At 31.2% G+C, this 21,020-nt stretch overlaps 1 protein-coding gene and 1 further gene across 2 annotated transcripts in view; both read left to right on the plus strand.

Moving 5' to 3' along the window:
- The window catches only part of LOC117175271 (WD repeat-containing protein 26), a 33,111-nt gene extending 14,288 nt beyond the window's left edge, over positions 1 to 18,823 (plus strand). The window contains exons 5-11 of one of the 2 annotated variants that reach the window (XM_033365007.1): positions 4,173 to 4,346; positions 4,782 to 4,967; positions 5,125 to 5,391; positions 5,484 to 5,629; positions 10,067 to 10,275; positions 13,153 to 13,338; positions 17,060 to 18,823. In XM_033365007.1, the coding sequence (XP_033220898.1) occupies positions 4,173 to 4,346; positions 4,782 to 4,967; positions 5,125 to 5,391; positions 5,484 to 5,629; positions 10,067 to 10,275; positions 13,153 to 13,338; positions 17,060 to 17,115 (1,224 nt within the window). In that variant the 3' untranslated portion in view covers positions 17,116 to 18,823. The remainder of the gene's footprint in view (positions 1 to 4,172; positions 4,347 to 4,781; positions 4,968 to 5,124; positions 5,392 to 5,483; positions 5,630 to 10,066; positions 10,276 to 13,152; positions 13,339 to 17,059) is intronic. The other variant, XM_033365065.1, reaches the window with a different exon arrangement.
- On the plus strand, positions 9,447 to 9,600 carry LOC117181770.
- Positions 18,824 to 21,020: the final 2,197 nt, after the last annotated feature.

The following is a 21,020-nucleotide window of genomic DNA, read 5'->3' on the forward strand; positions in this document are numbered from 1 at the left end:
TCTGAAAAATCTCTATCCCATCCACACACTACTCCTTTTCCCTGCCGAGTGAGTCACGCCTACCCCGAAAGGGAAATGGCTTAATGGTGTAATAATAATAATTAACTAGCTATTAGGAATGGTTAAACTGCGATACGCCACCTGGTGACAAAAATTCGAACTAGAAAGAATAGGCACGATTTTAAAGTTGAACATTAATTTTGTGCATAAAAGTTTTTTAAGATTGTTTTTTTAGTTTAAAGTATTTATTGGATAATAAAAATAAGTCTTCATTGGAAACAAAGTGTTTTAGATGGAAATTACATATTATACAGTGAAAACCCACACTTTTCACAGAAACATTTTTCTAACAAAAAAAAAACAATTACCGTTCTTTTTATCGTGATTTTCAAAAGATTATAAACTTAAATGGACTTACTTTGAAGCAAAAATGAACTAAAATTAAATTTTTAATAATTTATACATGAAATATTTACTATTTAAAAGTCTGATCTAAAAGTTAGGTTAGAGTTCGTATTTAAATTCCAGTCGTCTATTATTCGTATTCTTGGCAGAATATGGATAAAATTTGTTGCTACATGTATTAATATGAAGTTTATTTAAGCTTACAATGCATTGAAATTCACATGAAATTATAAAATAATTGTATTTTTTTAAAACTTATATTTCACAAAAATATGTTTTTTCACTCTATAAGATGGAAATTCTACCTAAAACTATTTGTCTTTGATGAATATTTGTCTTTAGTATTCAATCATTATTTTATACTTCACAAAACAATCGTAAAAACACTTTTATGCAAAAACTAAAATACATGTTTCAAATTGTACCTACGCTTTCTAGTTCCATTTTTCGGCACCATGTGGCGAAATGGTAGACCACCATTCCCAATCAGCTAGCTACTTTACTTTATTCATTTAAAAACCAAGTTAGTTTATAGAATATTCGTGCAATTGTAATTGAATTTACAGAGTTTATTATAATCTCTTTTTTGATGACTGATTGAGTTTTTCTTATTTTACTTGTACAAGAGCTACAAAAATTCTCTTTAAAGGGTTGATTTCTCTTGAAATTCTATATGAAATGAGCCCAGGTTGAAGTCAGTTTGTCTAGTTTTTAAGTAGATATTGCAAAAATATTGTAAATTTCAATGTCTTCTTAAATTTTCAATAACTTCCGAAATAATCAACATTTTCCCATGTTTTTGGACTCATTTTGAAGCTATTTTTCACCCTTTACAATTATCAAATTGCAAGAACTGGAAGTTGTAACAAAAAAGTTGGAAAAATCCGTAGACAAGTCAGAATCAAAGTCAAATAAATATATATTTTGAGGAAATTACATAGAAAATTCATGATTGATTCATATATTTTACAAAAATATTTTTTTATCAAAAGAATATTGCAATTTTTCCAAATTTTTTATTACTTCTTCAAGATCTTGCAATGCGATACAATTTTTTTACGATTGATACTCATAAGCTGTTGCGATACGGTGAAAAAATAGCTTAAAAATGAGCCCAAGAATATTGAAATATGCACTGTTTTTGCAATAACTAATTAAAAACTAGACAAATTGGCTTCACCCTGGGCTTATTTTATACAAAATTTCGAAAACAATCAACCCTTTAAAGAGAATTTTTTTTAGATCTGGTATAATTAAAATTAAAATAACTTATTCAGCCATAAAAAGAGGTGGTCCACAACTTTTGGACGGCAGTGTACATTATCGGCGGAAATGATCTAAAGGCCTGTTTTGAAGCTTTTACTAAAATACCTTAATGTTTCAATTTGACATACAATTTTTTTCACATATTAAAATGAAGTGTAATAGAATTTGGTGTCTAATAAGCCCAAGTTGAAGGTAGAATGGCAATTTTATAAAAAGGTATGATAGAAAACGTCCATTTGTGATGTCTTCATAAAATGGTAATAATTTTTGAAATAATTAACATATTTTAAAGTTATTGAGCTTTTTTTAAATGGAATTCTATATAATGTTTGTATAAATCATTAAGGTATTTTTATATTTTTTCTCTATATTTTGCCTGCAGGTCACGCCTGCCACAAAACTGTCGTAAAATTTCAGAAATGTATGAATACTTACAAATAAAAAAAAGACTACCATATTTGCATCAAAGTTAGTAATATTGTTCAAAATGAGATTGTTTTATATGTTTTAAATCAGGTGTTTAGTACAATCATTATTTGATTTTAGCGTTTTTTTGCATAAAGTTTGACGCGAAGGTAGAATCTAAGGGAAAATATCGAAATAATTCTACAACATACTATGAAGAATTTTGTTTAAAATAAGCACAAGAAAACTTGAAAGGTTAATTATTTCCAGTTTTATTCCAATTTTTCGAAAACATCGAAGTTTGAGATTGTTTTGCTATGTGATTTATAAAAGTAACATTTTTCCTTCAACTTGGGTTTATTAGACGCAGAATTTTATTGCACACGCCCCACAGGCATCTCAGATATCCTGGGTATATACTCGTTCCCGCCTTGCAGGATATCCGACGGCTTATCTCTGAAATATCCCTAGTACGCCATATATTTTTTCAATACGGGCAAAATGTGAACTCGCGAAACCAAGTAGAATTTTGAGGATGCATTTTAATTTTTACTTCAAAACAATGTTGTTATTGTTTTGCATCGTTTAACATGATTAGTGAACGAAAGCGATTAAGGTTTTTGTGAAACTAAGTGTTACGTGTGGAATTTTCATAGTATGCAGTGAAAAAACACGTTTTATGTTAAAAACTGTAATACTTTACTATCAGGGAAATTGAACAATTCAATCTTGTGGCTGCTCTGACTATTTACTGAAACTTTCAAAAATTCATCAAGTTAAATGGACTTCTTTTGAATGAAAAATGAACTTAAATTTTTTATTAATTTATACATGAGACTATTAAAAAACGGATCTAAAAGTTAGATTAGAATTCGTATTTAAATTCCAATCGTCTATTATTCGTATTACTTGTATAAACTAGATAAAATTTCTCGCTACATATATTAATTAAAGTTTATTTAAGCTTACAATGCTTTGAAACTTCCATGAAATAGTGAAATAATTTTTTTTTTTATACCTATTTGACAAAAATGTGTTTTTTTCATTGTATAAGATGGAAATTCTATCTAAAACTATTTATTTTTGATGAAAATTTGTTCTTAGTATTCAATCATTGTTTTATACTTCATAAAACAATCGTAAAAACACTTTTATGCAAAAATCGAAATACAGCTTTAAAATTGCACCTACTCATTCTATTTTTAAACCCCATTTAAAATGCTACCTGGTTTTACGAGCTCGGACACTAGCGCCCCCAAGACTGCAGATACAAATTGCTGTGAGGGTGTTGCCGTCGAGCGGGGCCTCGATGTTTTCTAGACAAGCCAAGACGAGCCTTACGTGCCGACTTGACTTGATCGTATTGGGTCTTCCTTGAAAATGTCGAGGCTCTGCTTTGGGCTTGGCTTATAGACTTGATTTTTCAGTGCCAGATGTGGAAAATGGAGGCCGAAAGTACGACTTTAATTTATTTTTTATTTTTGAATTAACTATAAGTTAATATAATATTCGGAATCTACCAGACAGTCGATTCAGCGAAGGCAAGATGCACATCTGGTGAAGGAAATTCAAGCTCCCAAGGCAAGGCCTTGAATTTTGATCGAAGTGCACATGCTTAGGTGATAGATAGTTTTCCTTGCTCAATATTGTGCTCCATGCCATTATTTTTCATGAAAAAGGTTCCCTTTGGGCATAGAATACAGACATCGAAAGACGGGATATGTGTTACAAAAAAATTTCCTTATTTAGTTCCTCCCATTTGATCAGTAAAAAATGAAACCCTTTTCAAAAATTAGCACGCCCAAGCAAGCAAGCACAAGCTTTTCTATAAATTATATTAGCTTAATTTGGCGCCGCTACTGGGCGGCCGTATGTTTGTGGCCTCCAAATGTTGTTGTATTTTATAATACTACTTTCATCATTAAACAAAACACAAGATAAAAATTACAAAAGCCAACTAATATTTTTGGATAAACATGATTTCTTATTATTTCAAAGTAGTTTTCCCGAAAAGAAGTTTATTTTAAACAAAAGAAAAAAGTTTACAATCAAATTAGCCACATCCGTTAAACGAAAATCTTCTTTCTTGTTAATAGACACGAGCAGGATGGGAAGGCAAAGGTACAGCCTCAAGAACTGCATTGATGGACAAGCTGCAAAGGTTTCTTCCGCCCTCCATTATGCTACCTCCTCGCCGACTACATTCTCTTCTTTGTCAGGCAGTCGAAATGCAAAATCAGCAGTGTACATACCACGTCACGCATTGTCAGGTACAAATTGGGAAACTCAATATTATTTCATTACAGTACCCTCTCACTTATCGCTAAAGTTTGAGACTGGGATTCGCGTTAAGTGAGTTCCCCCACTATATGAAAAATCTTTATCCCTTTGTGCTTTACATACTAAACCTAAAATCTTTATGGTTTATTGCAAACTTTATTCGGAAAGAAATTAAAAATTTGAGAACTCTGGACTGGATGGGCATATAACTGTTTTCAGATAAAACAATTTGGGTTGAATTTGTATTTATCTAAAATAGATAGTAATTCATCAATTTGAAAGTAACTTATTGAATAAGTTACATTGAATGTCAACTTTTTTTTAAAGTCGGTAGTGGGATCAAAGCGAGTATGAGAAGTTGCGATAAGTGGTAGTGCAGTACCTCAACATTAAATCTGTAATGTGTTTTTATTTAAAAATTACAGACGGGTTTGGAAAGCGTATCTTTACTAGTGGATCACAGTTGTAGCAAAGAACAATTTCCTTGTCATACCACGCAAATCCTTAATGACCATTGTGATGAAGTGTGGTACTGCAAATTTTCACCCGATGGTCTCAAACTGGCAACTGGTTCTAAAGACATGACCGTTATCATTTGGGACGTTGATCCGGTAAGAGAATGTTTGATAATATTGTTTTAAGTTCAAAGTAAATGAATTTTCATGTAAACCTAGCGAATATGTTAAATAAGTTACCAAATTTCTAATACGTAAATTCGCATAATATGCATTTCTCATACAATAAGAGTCGATGTTTCCTTTTCATTAGGAAACGTTAAAAGTAACGCACAGAAAGACGTTGGAGGGGCACACATACGGCGTAGCGTTGATCGCTTGGAGCCCAGATAGTAGTCACCTCATAGCTTGCGGACCCGAGGACTGTCCAGAACTTTGGCTCTGGAGCATTGACACCCCAGATTGCGACCTTCGTGTGAAATTAACGCAAAGCACAGAAGACTCTCTCACAGCATGTGCCTGGCATCGCGACTCCAACAAATTCGTCGCAGGAGGAATGCGTGGTCAATTTTATCACTGCGTCAGTTTCAAATTCCACACAGCTTTAATAGCACAACTTAGTGCAGCTTAATAATGAATTTTCTGATCTAAGTTAATTTATTATTTATGCAGGACATGGACGGAAACGTCTTAGACTCTTGGGATGGAGTGCGAGTGAAGAGTTTGTGGTGTAGAAGCGATGGTAAAACGGTTTTAGCTGCCGATTCTCATCATCGCATTCGAGCTTACAACTTTGATGAACTGTGTGATTTTACGATGTAAGTATGGTGATTTTCATTTCCTGCAATATGTTGATAATGCCGTTTAAAGACAGTAAACGGAACATGTACGTGGAGCGGCTACTTAAACACAGCCAGAAAAAGTGCGTGGCGAAAGCCAGGACACATTAAGACCAACCGCAAAAAATGCTCACCCTATTGGAGAGCAGGGTAGTTTCAGAAGTGGTAGGGACATTGACATCCGTGTTCATTACAAGCCCCAAGACCTAATCTCTGAAAAGTGTCTGATATCTAAACCAATAATTTTTCAGCGAGGGGGTTTGGCTGGTCAAGACAGTAGCGTCTCCGTATTTTGTGCGTCATTCAGCACATTTAAAAAGTTAAAGCTGCGAACGATCTGACAGCAAGTAGTCGACAAAATACGGTTGATATCTGACGTTATAGGATCTCTTTAGAGAATCGAAAATTTATCTGTAATCCATCTCGCCTTTATCAAAAACTACCAGTTACTGTTCAAAACACGCCCAAATCATAGGAAGGAGAGGCTTTGTGGAGAGATTTACGAGTCCAGCATTCACTGAGATAAAACATTGATAACATCAATCAGTTGGTTGGTTTCTGAAATAAATAAAAAAATTATATGGAAACGTCATTGAATTAGGGCACTTAAGATACATTATTATCATTTTCCCGGGACTATGCGTGCCCGAAAAATACTTTTTTTTTCATTGGTAGTGGCCGAAGCGGTGTTGGATACCTCTTGACCTAAAACTGTTCCACAAAAACTTTGTGACAAAATTGTGATATTTGAGGGTGCACCCAGCTTTTTTCATTTTTAATTAAGGCGCAACACAACATATATCATGCTTAACCTGCTTCAGTTAGCGGCACTGGTCTGATTTTCGCGACTCATAATTGTCCATCGACCGAGTGAGGACGCCATAAGGTGGGAGTACAGGCAGTATCGCGTCATTAGTCGCGACTAGGTTTCCGGAATTGACGGCGAGAATCGATTTTTTGATTCCAAAAAAATGTCGATTCTGAGAATCGAAGAATCGGCGCTAAGAATCGATTCCGATTTCGATTCCCTTCCTTTAAAAAAAGCCCGCCATTGTTTAAAATTTTATTTTAATGCATTCATTTCAAGTCAGATTAAAAATTATCTGATATAATAATAAATAAATATAATTTTTTTAAATATATCAAGTTAGATTAGCAATGAACTAATAATAATAAATATATAATAAATAATAATAAAATATAATATACAGTAAAACTCTTTTATACCGCCGATTTTGTGGCTTACCGTGAGTGTGAATTAACTCATTGTAGCCCGCTCCGCTTTTGTTTGTTCACGCTTGACTGCTCGCCTGAGTGACAACCGCAGACCCCGCGCAGTTCCTGTTACCTACCTAGGGCGCGGTTTTAATTCTCGGAATGGCTATAGAAGGGGGGGCTATTGTAGTTTTTTACTGTATTTATGATTAGACTAATATAATTTAATAGTAATTATAAATAATTTGATGATGAACGAATAAATAATACATTTTTAAGTTTTAACATTAGTTATTATTATTTTTTTTTACTGTTCCCATGACTGGGAACAGAAGAAAGTTAATATCAATATCTATAATTTCTAATCTAATTATATATAAATATACATATATTTCTGAAATAACTATAACTATAATTCTAAGCCGTAGAAAATCTCCACATTAGAAATGAATGATTAATGTAGTGAAGGCCTTTGACGTTTTTTTATGTTCTTTATTTAAATACTGCCCACATGTTTCGACTCGGATCCGAGTCTTTTTCAAGGCGAGTTCTTATATTTAATTAAAGGAAATTAGAACATTTTTTCTTTTTCGTTGTAAATTGTATGGTTGTCAAGATTTTAAAATTGGAGCACCATAATCTTAAAGTTTAGAATTAAAAAAAAAACATTGTCTCGTAGCAGATCAATCCTAGATAATTATTATATAAGCTACATCTTTTATTTTAGGATATTAACACTTTTATTTTAAGATGTAGCTTATATAATAATTCTCTAGGATTTATCTCCTATGAGAAAAACATTTTTTTAATGCTAAACTTTAAGGTTATGATGCACCAATTTTAAAATCTTGACAACTATACAATTTACAACGGAAAAGAAAACGCGGTACAGTTTCTAGCTGAAAAGTTCGACTTCTAATGACGAACTTAAAAGCGTAAAGCTGGCAGAACGATCAAAGTCAAAGCTACAAAATTATATCGACAAGTCATTTCTTTAGAACATTCGTGTATATGTAGGATATAGCCTTAGAACGAGCACCTTGCATTTACAGACGGTTTTTTGGCATAGAAATCTTCGGCAGGTGGCGTAAAAGGCACCAATAATTTGGGAAAAGTATTGTTATTGGTAAAATCTTGAAATCAATTCGTACGCATTGTTTATGCATGAAGGTATCGATATCCAAAAAGTCAGTAAAAAAAGTGGAGCATAAAGTCCTGTCACCCTGCTCTGTTGCTTTTCTCTACATGAAGCAATTTCATCAAAAAGTTTAAGCGAGAAAGGATACGTTGATATATCTTTAGCAATTCTAAATAAGATCTTCTGAAAAATTGTGTAACAATAGTATACAATTTCAGTAAAAATATGACGTAAGCTACTTTCAGATAAAATAATAACTTATTCTACTGTAAACAACGATACACAGCCACGTTTTCAGCTTCTAATTATCGTAGAAGCTTGAATACTATTAAAAAAATAGCTTTACTATTTAGCCCGATACAAGTTGGATGGAACCACAGTTAAATATGATGATGTCGGGAACACTCTCCCATAGAATCATGGATCCTAAAAATTAAGTCCCTCCAAGCACTCTATGATGATAGCCTCTCCGTTTCCGCATATTTCCGGGTCTAAGGGCAACGAAATCATCGACAATGGGAAAATCGGTCCTCGGAACTGATTGAGCTGACCGATATGCGCATTAGTCACCAACCAAAAAGAGAGGGACGTCAGATTTATACAGATTTATTTAAATCGAATTAATATTCGGTGTGCTTGGTTTCTAATAAAGAATGCTTTAGTTAAAATACACAAGGAATTCATTGAAATTGGTAGTGTAGTGTGACATTAATTAATTTCATTTGAACTTCCTATTTTTCAGCTTCAATAATAAGAATGTCCCAATTTGTCGAAAATTTGATTTTATTTTTAAACTGACTCATTTATAGAGGGTTTATTTCGTGTTTCAGTACAAAATTCAACACATCCGCTTATGAAATCAACCAACTTAAATTTCGATTTTCTTGATATACTCTTTTTTGGAGTTCCGGCTTCAATGGTCGGACGTGCTCGGCACATGATTTATCGGGACCAATAGGGACCATTCACAAAATACGTGATACATTTTTCAGGGACTTCTGACCCCCCGTCCCCTGCGTGATACTTTTTCCATTGGTCTTAAAATGGAGAATGATACTTCGGAAGCCCCCCCCCCCCACACACACACACACGTATCACGTATTTTGTGAATGACCCTTACTTCTTTTTTTCAAGTGGGGAATATATCTGCGAGTAGCTCTATGTGTGTAATTCCGGGCAGACGACTCAATCCCTTTTTATTTAGACGTACACATATTTATAAAATAGGCATTCAATTACCCAGAACTGTTCTACAACAAAAAGGTGACAGTGTTCTAGAATACCGTGACAAAATTGTGACAGAACTGTTCTCGAACTATGTGACAGCACTGTTCTGTAACTGTTACTATGGAATTGTTCTAGATCAAACTGATCACAGACGCTCTATAATATTTGTTTCAAGTTTATTTTTAAAATGTGTCGTAACAATGTTATATCGAAGTTCTATAAACCTGTTATAAGTATGTTCTAGAACAAATTAGGAACAAAACTTAGTTCGCTAACAATATGGTTGAGTTGAGCCTTTCGATTATCCCTAACGTGGATATCTCGAACGTACAATTTTTGTTAGTCGGTACTGCGTACGCGCTATCTCGGATCAAAATATATCCATGGGGATATCAAAATTTCCGCCTCGCAGGATATTTCGACGGGTTATCCCTGGAATCACCTGGGACATGGGATCAAATCGAATATCCCGGGATATCCTATTGCTGTGAGGGGTACATAAAACTGTTCCATATTTAATAAATAACAGTTCTAGAACAGTTCTAGAATTGTTATAAAACTGTTATAGATCGTTCTAGATCTGTTAAAGATTTGTTATGCAACGTTTGTAATTGAGTTCTAGAATTTTTCTAGAAATGTTACAGATCGGTTGTCACAGTGTTCTAGAACTCTTACAGAATTGTTCTAGAGTATAGGGGATGACATGGTTACTCTCATGTTCGTAACCTGTTCTAGAACATGTTTTTTTGTGTTCTAGAACAGTTATAGATCTGTACTCTAACCATGTTTATTGAGTAGTACCTCCAAATATTTTAAATATTCTGCGTAATTTTCAGATTGCAAGAGGACCATCCTGTAATGTCCTTTAGTGTGAATAAGGCTGATCGGCAAGCCCTGCTTAATGTAGCCAACCAGGGCGTGCATCTTTGGGACTTACAGGACAGATGCTTAATTAGACGCTTCCGAGGTGTTATACAAGGACACTTTACAATTCATAGTTGCTTCGGAGGTGTTAATCAAGATTTCATTGCATCGGGCAGTGAAGGTTCGTTTGAAAAATGCATTATTGATCAACCAGTACTTTTATAATTACACATTCTGTGGGCGACAGGTTTTTTGTGTGTACATTAGTTTCCTCCTTTCTTCGTTTTAAATAATGGATTAATCTCAACCGGGAAAAACTTAGAAATGTCAGGAAATTTTTTTAAAGCCTGCATTTTTAGAGTACATGCTTAATTTTTTAAAATAACAATATTAAATGGAATAACAATGATTCATTTGTAAAATTTGCTTTATATTATGGTATTGAATTATTTTCTTTTTTTTTACAAAATTTTTATCTTTTTTTATTGAAATATCAACTAATACATTTTTCGCGCAGAATTAATTGAAAATTCATCTACTTTAAAGTACTTAAATTCCCGAGAATTTACGTTCAAGTTATATAACCGAAAATATGACAGAATTTAGGAATATAACAGTGTTTCATATACAAATTAAAAATTTTCAAATGTATTAATTTATTTCAAACAAACAAAAAATTCCCTACTTTAAAACAAAATACTGGGACTTTCAACAAAATAATTGAATTTTTAACATAAAAATTGAATATTCAACCTGAAAAGACAAATTGCTCACGAAAAAGTGTCATAGTTTATATTTTAATAAAAAAGAATAAAATTTATATAACAAAAGAAAAGAATTTTAAAACGAAAAAGACGAATTTCCAACAAGTAAAGATTTTTCACTCAAAAAATAAATAAAAGTTTATCCTAATTATTGAACCTTCAAACCAGAAGAAAAATTTTCATTACAAAAATTCAATTTTCAAACCAAAATATGACTGTTCAACAAACAATTAATTTTCCAGGAAACTGATTCATTTTTACGCACCAAAAAAAGGAAGTTTCAAAGTAAAAAATTATTTTTTACAACAAAAAAAACGCGAATTGTTAACTAAAAAGTATCAATGAAAAAAAATGGAAAAGTTACATTTTCTGTTAAAAAATGAATTCTAAACCAAAAAAAAAGAATCATTTTCCACTAAATTGTTAAATTTTAAACCAGACATAATCCTTCAATAAAGAAAAATTTCGAAATGTAGCTTAACTTTGACCCAAGTAGTTGAATTTTCAATTAAAAAATATTAATTTTTAACAAGATAATTAAACTTTTAATCAACGAGATAAATTTTCAACTGAAAATATAAATCTTTAACAAAAAAGTGATTTCTTAACACAGTGATTCAATCAAATGTTTTAAACAAATTAGTTGAATTATCAACCAAAGAAAAACGATTTTTAACCAAAAAGTTGTATTTTCATACAAAAAATGAAATTTCTTCTGTAACAGATGAGGTTTTAATAAAAAAAATAGTTGAATTTTCTGTTGAAAAAGATATTAGTCGAATTTTCACGATCGAAGTACATTTTTTAACAAGAAATAATTTTCTACCAAAACAATTAAATCTTCAATCCAAAAAGACGAATTTTTTCAACCAAACAGACTGACTTTTTAACAAAATAGTTAAATTCTCTACCAAAGTTGCATTTTTATCCCGGAAAGATTAATTTTGTACTAAAACATATGATTTTGTAATAAAAAAAATTTTTTTTATAAGTGGAACTTTCATCCAGAAAATATTTCAGTTCATTTTTCAACACCAAAATGTAAATTTAAACAAGAAGTAAATTTTTCACTCATAAATTCGCGGATAATTTATTTCTCGGTTATATTCTCGGTAATATTCTAATTCTCGTTACCGTTCTCAAAGTAATATAACCTGCTCAGAACTCTAATCTTCGTAGTTGAAAAAATCGCTATTTTATTAACAATTGGTTTTTTATTTGGCTGACTATTAAGTTTTTTACTGAAAATTTAACTATTCCACTTGCAATTTGAACTATTTTTTAAAAATTTAATTTGTTGGTAGAAATTAATCTTCTGGGTTGGAAATTAATCATTCTGTTTAAAATTCAGTGATTCTATTTAAAAACTCATGATTTTAGTTAAAAATCCATATTTTTGTTTTGAAATTAAACTATTCCAGTTGAGGATCACTTTGTTTAAAAATGCAACTATTTGTTTGAAAATTATTTGTGTGTTCGTTAAAAATGAGTTTTTTCCGGGAAATTCAGCTATTCCAATTGAATATTGAATTTCGTTGAATATTTATGTATTTGGTTGAAAAATCGCCTTTTTGGTAGAAAATTAATCTTCTTGTTTCAAAATTAATCTTTCGTTTGAAAATTGAACTACTTGGTTGAAAATGAAGCTAAATTTGTTTTTAAAATAAATTTTTTGCTGGAAAATTAATTTTTTAACTGAAAATTTAACTAATCCATTTTCAGTTGAAAATGATCTTTGTTAGTTCAGAATTCAGTTGATTGTTTGAAAATTCAACTATTTGGTTAAATATTCATCTATCATTTTAAAAATCCAAATTTGACTTGGATTTTTGAATTATTATTCAAATTCATGGACCTTAAAGACAAATTCAAGAAACAATCAATTATGTTTTTGGTATTATTTAATTAAACGACCGTTCTAAAATATGCAAAAATACCTTTTAATATCAATTAAATTCCTAGAACCTGAAAAAAAACATTATTTATAATAAACTTGGGAAACTGTATACGAATTCCGAGTCAATTGTTTAAAATATGTGAAATCCTTGAATGGCTTCATGCTGTAAAAAATTATACCTCAAAAAATCTTGAGATACCTGAAAAAAAACCTGGAATTGTATGGGAACTTTCTTCCAGGATTTGAGTAGACATTCTGTTTAAAATATAAAGTTTATAGAAAGCATCAGGGTAGTAGCACAACGTTGTAATCGTACTATCTTTATTGACTCTTCATTTCACAACTTTTCCGCAATGATCCTTAAATGTTTTAATATATTATAATTATGACCTTTCAGACCATAAAGTGTATGTTTGGCATATAAGAAAAGAATCGCCTATTGCAACATTAACCGGGCACAGTAGGACTGTAAACTGTGTTTCTTGGAATCCGGTGTATCATCAGATGATGGCATCGGTTTCGGACGACTGTACAGTTCGAATATGGGGTCCACAGTCCACTTCACCAGATAGGACAGATAACGGTACGTACAATATTATTTTGCACTTTATTTTCTAGATACAATACTATTTCACAAAGTTTCCAAGGTTTGAGAAATTTTAGTTATGTGTGAAGAAAAAGTGACAGCTTTCGCAAATTAAACTTCTTGGATATTATTGGTATAAAAATTATGTAAAAAGAAGATGTTTTTGTTTTATGAAAACATTCAACATTGATACTATTGTAATTAAGCAATTCCGAACTTGTCGAAATTTTTTAAAAACAACTCTCATTCATGTAACATTCTATAACAGGCTGAAAATTTAGCAAGAAAAATATTTTGGGGAAAATTTGGAAATTTTTGGGAAAATAAGGTATCAAACATTGTGTAACTCTACCCTATCTTTAACTCTACTCTATATTCTCACATTTTTTGACAATACTTGTCGAGAAATTTCAGAAATACATCATTGACATGCCTCACAGACCGGGCCCTATATCACCTATTGTACCCTATATTCAGTTAAGGTCCCTAAAGTAACCTATTTTCAAGATTTGGTCCCTGTGGGTACCCTGTTTGAGTGAGGCACTTTGAAAAAATAACAAAAATCATATAATTTCTGTAAGAGGTAACTGTAAAAAATAGTCAGAGTTGCCAAACAATCACTATTACTCACATTTTCAAATGAAAATATCACATTAGTCACTTTTCATTTAATAAATTAATTCGTGGGTTAGTCACTATTCATTTCAGGTCTATATGTATTTTTGAATTATCTTGAATTTTTTTAAATATTCCAGGGTATTTATCAATATTCTGAAATTTTGTTAATAGATTTCAATAATTTGAAGGAATTATAAAGATTTTAGGGTATTTTTAAAACTTTTAAGGCAGCTTTAGAAGCTTTTAGTTTGAAGTAATAATAATCATAGTAATTTATTTCTCCTCTTATACAGTCTAGCGAGGTTTTACAATTTTTACATTTCCAGTTGTACTTTTACATGTAAATTATGTCCTAAAACTAGTTTATAACACATTTCCAAACTATTTATCTATTATGTATTCTTAAAATTAACTAATCAGTAATCATCCTCCAATCGAAGGTTATTTCACAGCCTCTGCCCTTCTCTATTGCCTTTTTTCGAAGTCTTTTGCAAACCCATAGACACAGAGTTACTGATTTTCTTTCCTTTGCATTTCCGTTTTGGTCGAAAATTTTCTATAGCTTTCCAAAATTCTGTCATGATTTTACTCCTTCTGACCTCTTCCCTGCATTCCTCTTTTTCCTTCCTTTTCCTTTTTAATGTGTAGTTCTTTTAGTTTCTTCTTTTCCTTTTTCCACTTATTTTTGTTGATTTTTTTTTTATTAATTTCAATAATCTAAAGTGATTTTAAAGCTTTTGAAATATGTTAGGGTAAAGAATTTTCTAGAATTTCTGACGATATGAAACGATTTTACAGGACGTGTGAGATTTTGAAATATTTTTAAAGATTTCAAGTTATTTTATCAATTTTCCAAGCATTTTAATTATATTCAGAGATTTGAAACTCTTAATGTATTTTAATACATTTTCCATGATTTCAGAAAATCTCATCATAGAATTTCACGGGATTTTAAATATTTTAATGGATTTTAAAGAATTTATTCATGATAAGTCAGGTATTTTGAAAGATTTTAAAGATTTGAAGAGATTTGGCATTCACCCTGAATTCTTATTAATTTATCCTAAATTCTTTGAAATTCTTTTGAATGTTATGAATTTACTTGCATTTTTTGAATTTACTTGAATTTCTCTAAATTTACTCTATTCTACTTAATTCAATGAATTTTTTAAAAGTTTTAATTTATTTGCTAAAATTATCAAAGAATTTGAAATATTTTAACGGACTTTTCTCAAATTCTTTGGCATTTTCAAGAGTTTAAAAAAAATGTTAAGGATATTGAAGGAGTTTAAATAATTTAGGTTATTTTAAAAGATTACAAAGACATTTTTTATTGATCTCAGTAATTCAATGGGATTCAAAAAGATTTGAAATACTTGTGGGTATTGCAAAAGATTCTCAGGCGTTTTCAAGGGCTTTCAAAAGTATAAAGGGCGCTTTAAAGATATTAAAGGATTCGAAATATTTGAGAAAATTCTAAAAGATTCCCAGAATTTTAAAATTTATTTCAGTAATTTTAAGGCTTCAAAGTCTGAAATATTTTAGGACATTTTAAAAGATTCCACGGCATTTTCAACCGATCTCAATCATTTCAAGGGATTTTAATATTTTAATGGATTTTAAAGAATTTTTCACAATGAATGGGGGGATTTCATAGGGTTTCAAAGATGTGAATAGATTTTCAAATATTGTTGAAATTCATTTAGAAATTGCCCTGAATTCTTGCTAATTTATTCTAAATCCTTCAAAAATTTTTTGAATTCTTCTAAATTCACTCAATCTTACCCAATTAAATTAATTTTTCCATACTTTAAATTTCTTTTCAATTCACTTGATTGCTTTTTAAATTCAGCTTGATTTTTTATAAATTTCATCTAATTCTTCTTATTTCTTTTAAACTTTTCTTAATTAACTCAAAATTTATTTTAATCAATAAAAATTTTGTCGATTCTTAAAATTGTTTGAATTCATTTAGATTCTTTTGAGTATAACTTGAATTGTTTTGTAGTCATTAGTCACTTCTGGTGTTAGAAATTAGTACGGTTTCAAGGATTTGATATTTATTTGGAGTTGACCCTGAATTCTTTTTAATTCATTGGAATTCTCTTGAATGTTTTCAGCTATTTTTTCTGATTTTTTCTGATATTATTTATAATGATATCGATGTACGGTTTGCTAGGCTAAATAAACACACTCTTGAAATACATTAAAACAAATTTTTCATTTATTTTATGCACTTTTTATACATGAAAACGTCAAACTCAACTTCAAAAAAAGTAGGTAGGTCCGCGCTGTTGTAAAAATCTCGAGAATGGGCGGTCAGAAACAAAAAAAAATTAAACAGTTTTAGATTCAGTATGACTCCAGCAACCGGCTGAACTAGGATTATTTAAAAAAATTAATTTAAACTATATTAATGTAGCAAAAAACTGTGAAAATAAACCCACTTTTTTAGTTTTTTCGCCGCCATTTTTTTATTTTTGCATGTATATCAGAAATTCTAGTTCAGCCGGTTGCTGGAGTCATACTGAATCTAAAACTGTTTAATTTTTTTTGTTTCGGACCGCCGATTCTCGAGATTTTTTCAACAGGACAAACCTACCTACTTTTTGATGAGTTTACATTGAATGACGTTTTCATGTGTAAAAAGTACATCAAATAAATTTAAACAATGTTTAATATATTTTAAGAGTGCATTTATTAAGCCTAATAAACCCTACATCAATATCATCAATAATAATCTCAAAAAAAAAATTCACAAAAATAGTTTTTTTTTTCGAGTATTTTAAAGTAGAATACTGCCTTAATTTCGTCGGATTCTTCTCTTATCTTAAATCCTTCTAAATTCATTTCAGCTTTACGAAAATCAATGGAGTTTTTTGATTTTTTAACATTTTTAAAAATAAATTTGAATTTTTTTGAATGTAACATGAACTGTTCTGAAATCTTCTGAATTTATCCTAAATTTGTTAATCTTGGATGCGAAAAAAGTACCCTTTGGTCCCTATATTTTATCCCATAGGGACTGTGAGGCTTTCATTTGATTATTATGTATTATGAGTAAAATGTAAATTAAAATTTTTGAATAATTTTCACGCAGCCATGCCAGAGAGCAATTCATCAAACGGTAGTGGATGGCATGAGGTGGTGTCGTAGCAAACTTCTACGAATCCATCTACCCACAACTCCACGGTGTTCAAAAGACTGTCGTGTTGACTATCGCGCTGACTCTCTCCTGCCCTCTTCAAGGATCGCCTCACATTTTGTGAGTCACCAACTTCGAATTGTCGACTATCCTGTGGCATCGTCGTCTTGTTACGAACAAATCATCAAGCGGGAACTGTGTAATAAGAGTATCCGCGTGAATCTTTTTTTCGTAGACCAATTTGTGAATTAGATAAAGTTAGAAGAGTGAGGAGGAAGAAGAGAAAGAAGAAAGTGACTAGGATGAAGAAACACTGCGAAAACTTTCGCACCAGCGATTTTGAAACTATTTATATTACGTAAGTAGTTTCACAAGAACGAAAGCATAATGGCAGTAAGTAGTTTGAAGCATCATAGAATCTAAGCATTGTTCTTAGATTCAGCATAAATTCACGAAGTTCTGGGAAAACGACAGATATATCGCAAAGTAGTTATTACCTTAACGATATTAAACAGAAAAATGAAAAAAAAAAAATTTACAATTTACCACGAAGTACTCGAATTTCGTGCAATTTATTCAATGAGGATTTAATCAATTGTAAACTTATCTTTACACCATTAAGTTGAAAGTCAAGAAAAATTAGGATTGATTATTTTATCTGATCTCAGTTTACCAAAATTTCGGATGCCAAAAAATGTAATGTTCCTAAACCAATAGCCAGTTTTCTACAAGTGACCTTTTAATTTTTCTTTTTTCCTACATCCTAACTTTTATTTATTTGAAAAATGCATAAGCCAACAGTCGATTAGACCAGTTATCAATTAATCTATTGGATGAAACATCTCTCTGTTTGTATAAGGAAGGCTATGGTTTTGGAAAAATAAAATTGCGGGCATGATAAAATTTAGATGAATAAATATCGAACCGATTCTTCACTTGAGACAGCCAATCGCATACTATTATTTGCTGACAAACGGGAAAATAAAATAAAAAGAATCAAGATTATCAGAGATCGATATTCTCGTCTGTGTATTTTTCGGGGTAAAATTCAACTCTCATGGCAGTCACCAGAAAGGAAGCGCATCGAGACATATTAAGTTAACGGGTCACACTTAACAATTCTTAGATCGAGGAAAAGTAACGCGAAGACTCTGAAACTAGATTTTATTTATATTTAATTAATCGAGTGATTTTTAGTGTAGAAACCTTAACATTGGACAGGCTATAAAAGCGTTAGCTTTGTCTTATTAACTGCCAATTATTTTCCTTTTTTAATTTTTAACAGCCATTAAAATTACTATACCAAGATTGTAAGGTTCACTGTCTTTTTCAAGTCGTAAAACAAAGCAGTCTTTAACTCAATATAATTTAATCAAAATTTAAATATCTGAATATTCATTCGTTCAAATTGAAATCAAAATTATTGATTGAAAGTAAGTAAATTGAATAGGGCTTTCATTACAAGGGTCAAGAATTCCAAACTATCACTAAAAAAACTTAAATATTTTTCTTATATTTTATCATAGTTTCACAAAAGCTTATTCTCAACTCTTTGTGGAGTATATAATCTCTACAGAATGGCAGTTAATGGGACGAAAAATATTCTCGCGGGATAAATATTAGGTAAAAGGCTTGTAATGCGTTAAGAGCAATTAAATATATATGTACAGAAGACTTTTCAATAAACGATATTAAAATTACTTATAGTTGCATGTAAAAGTGTAGATGTTTCTGATTTAGATAAAAGCGTATCGTTTGACCATAACGTACTGTCGATCGTGCATTACTAATCTCGCATACCTCGGGTGCCTTAGCACTTTTAAGCTCCAAACCAAAAATAAGGAACAAGAAAAGAAACATGTATCATCTACAACTACAGGATTAATTTTGCGTCATGTGATATCGAAATTATTGTCTGGAAAGGAAAAGGTATTAATTACGACGTTAAGCTGATCACTAAAAATATTGACGACAAAGACAAAATAGTTCAAATGAGGGTGCAAGCTTTTGCATGAACTAATAAATGATCTAAGCAAAAATTAATGAGAATTAAAAATAAGTATCTGATGATACTAAAGCTGGTGAATAACTCATCTTAATAATTTAAATTAATTTTTTATCAAATTCATGTTTTATATACAAGAATCTAGATTGGCTCATTTAACATATTTTGAAAAGCAGAAGGTCAACATTTTGAAATGTATTTATGTAAGATGAAAAAGAGGTTCTCAATTCAAAGGAAAACAAGTTTACCTTTTCACTAGGTGGAAAGTACATTTATAATTCATTCGTAACCCTAAAAACTATTTTTTAAACAAAAATATCTACGCATTGTAAGAAATGATTTTTACTTGTGATCTTGAATAATCAGAGTGGCTGCTGAACAGGGATAATCAGGAAAAACATTATTTAATTATTAATTAAAGAGCATTTTTGGGAAACGTAAAAGGCAAAAAATGACAGTGAGTTTATTTTTTGTCCGGGACATTTTTATCAGAAAAACATTTCCAATCACCTCAACTTGACATCACATGGAATTAAGCGACTTTTGGTGATATCACGTTCGGGGAACCCCGTTATTTTCTATTCTGTGTTTAAAATATCCTCTCATTTTACACCTATTATGATAAAGTAATATCAAGGGTTACGGTACTTTTTATACAACAAAAAATATTAATCATACTTTACTTTTATTTGTAATTAACGTTGACAAATAGATATTTAACTAAATAGAAATTAAATAATTGAATAATTATTTTCGAGTTCAAACCTTAAGTACCAAAGAAGCGTGACCAGTTAAATACAATTAACTCTCGGTATAAGAACCCCGGTTTACGATATTTCTATAACTGATGGCCTCCGCAGTTTCTCGACGAGAGGAACAGCGGGGCCAAAAAGGAGGATGTGCTCAGTCAAGCGTGGTAAGCAACTCAAGGACAACATATATTCATGCAGACCCGTCTGTATACGTTTGTATTCCCCCGATTTAGGATCAAGGCCAATGCTAGCCATGTCCAAAATCGTTATCATTTTGGGAGTTGAGTGTATTTACAAAATTGCGTTAATATTATTTAGCTGATCCATACAATCTGGAATCAATTTCGGGAGAGTCCGTATATTGATGCTCTATGCAATATGAGAAATCGAACTGTTGAAAAATAGACTTGTTTTGATACACAAAGTATAGTAACCGAAAATTATAAAATTGTTGTCATATGAAAATGCGTAAAAATGAAAAAAAAATGAAAATGTCTGTTTCTGAGTATTGCGCAAGTTTGGCACGCGTTTTAACTAACATCCATCTATGTTGACATTTTGCATTATTTACCACTGTGATCTGAATGTTTTACATACAGAGAAAGATAAGTTGTTACTTACATAAATCCAAATTTAAATAATAAAACCTACAGTCAAACCAGGATTTATTGATCCTCGATTTAATGTTCCCGATGATTGACGCCGCGTGGCGGCGATATGTGAGAGGAGCTGTGGGGCTAACTAATGCGTGACGAAAAAGGAACGTCGCAGTAAGGAGCTGTGCCCTAAAGGCATCTCTGTAACTCCGCCACAACCTTCGAACAGATAACTTGCAGCGTGAGGTACACGTGAATAAGCACGATGGCGAGCTCACGTCGAGCAGAATTGGGGCTCCGAAGCCTACTGAAGCCGATCGGACTGATCGGAATATTTCGTGCGATCAGACATTGACAACAGCGCGATCTGACATGTGAATATATATCACGGATTAGTATCGAAAAATTATTGGAGCAATGTGCAGAAACAAAAGCAGTGAATATTAATTGATTTTAATCGAAAATGTTATTCTATGGTTTAACATTAATTATTTACTCTAAGATTTCTTGTTAATATTCAATTGAAATTTAAATTTCTTCTGAATTGATAGCGTTGTCGTAGC

The sequence above is a fragment of the Belonocnema kinseyi genome, chromosome 1 (genome assembly GCF_010883055.1).
Source record: "Belonocnema kinseyi isolate 2016_QV_RU_SX_M_011 chromosome 1, B_treatae_v1, whole genome shotgun sequence".
NCBI lineage: Eukaryota > Metazoa > Arthropoda > Insecta > Hymenoptera > Cynipidae > Belonocnema > Belonocnema kinseyi.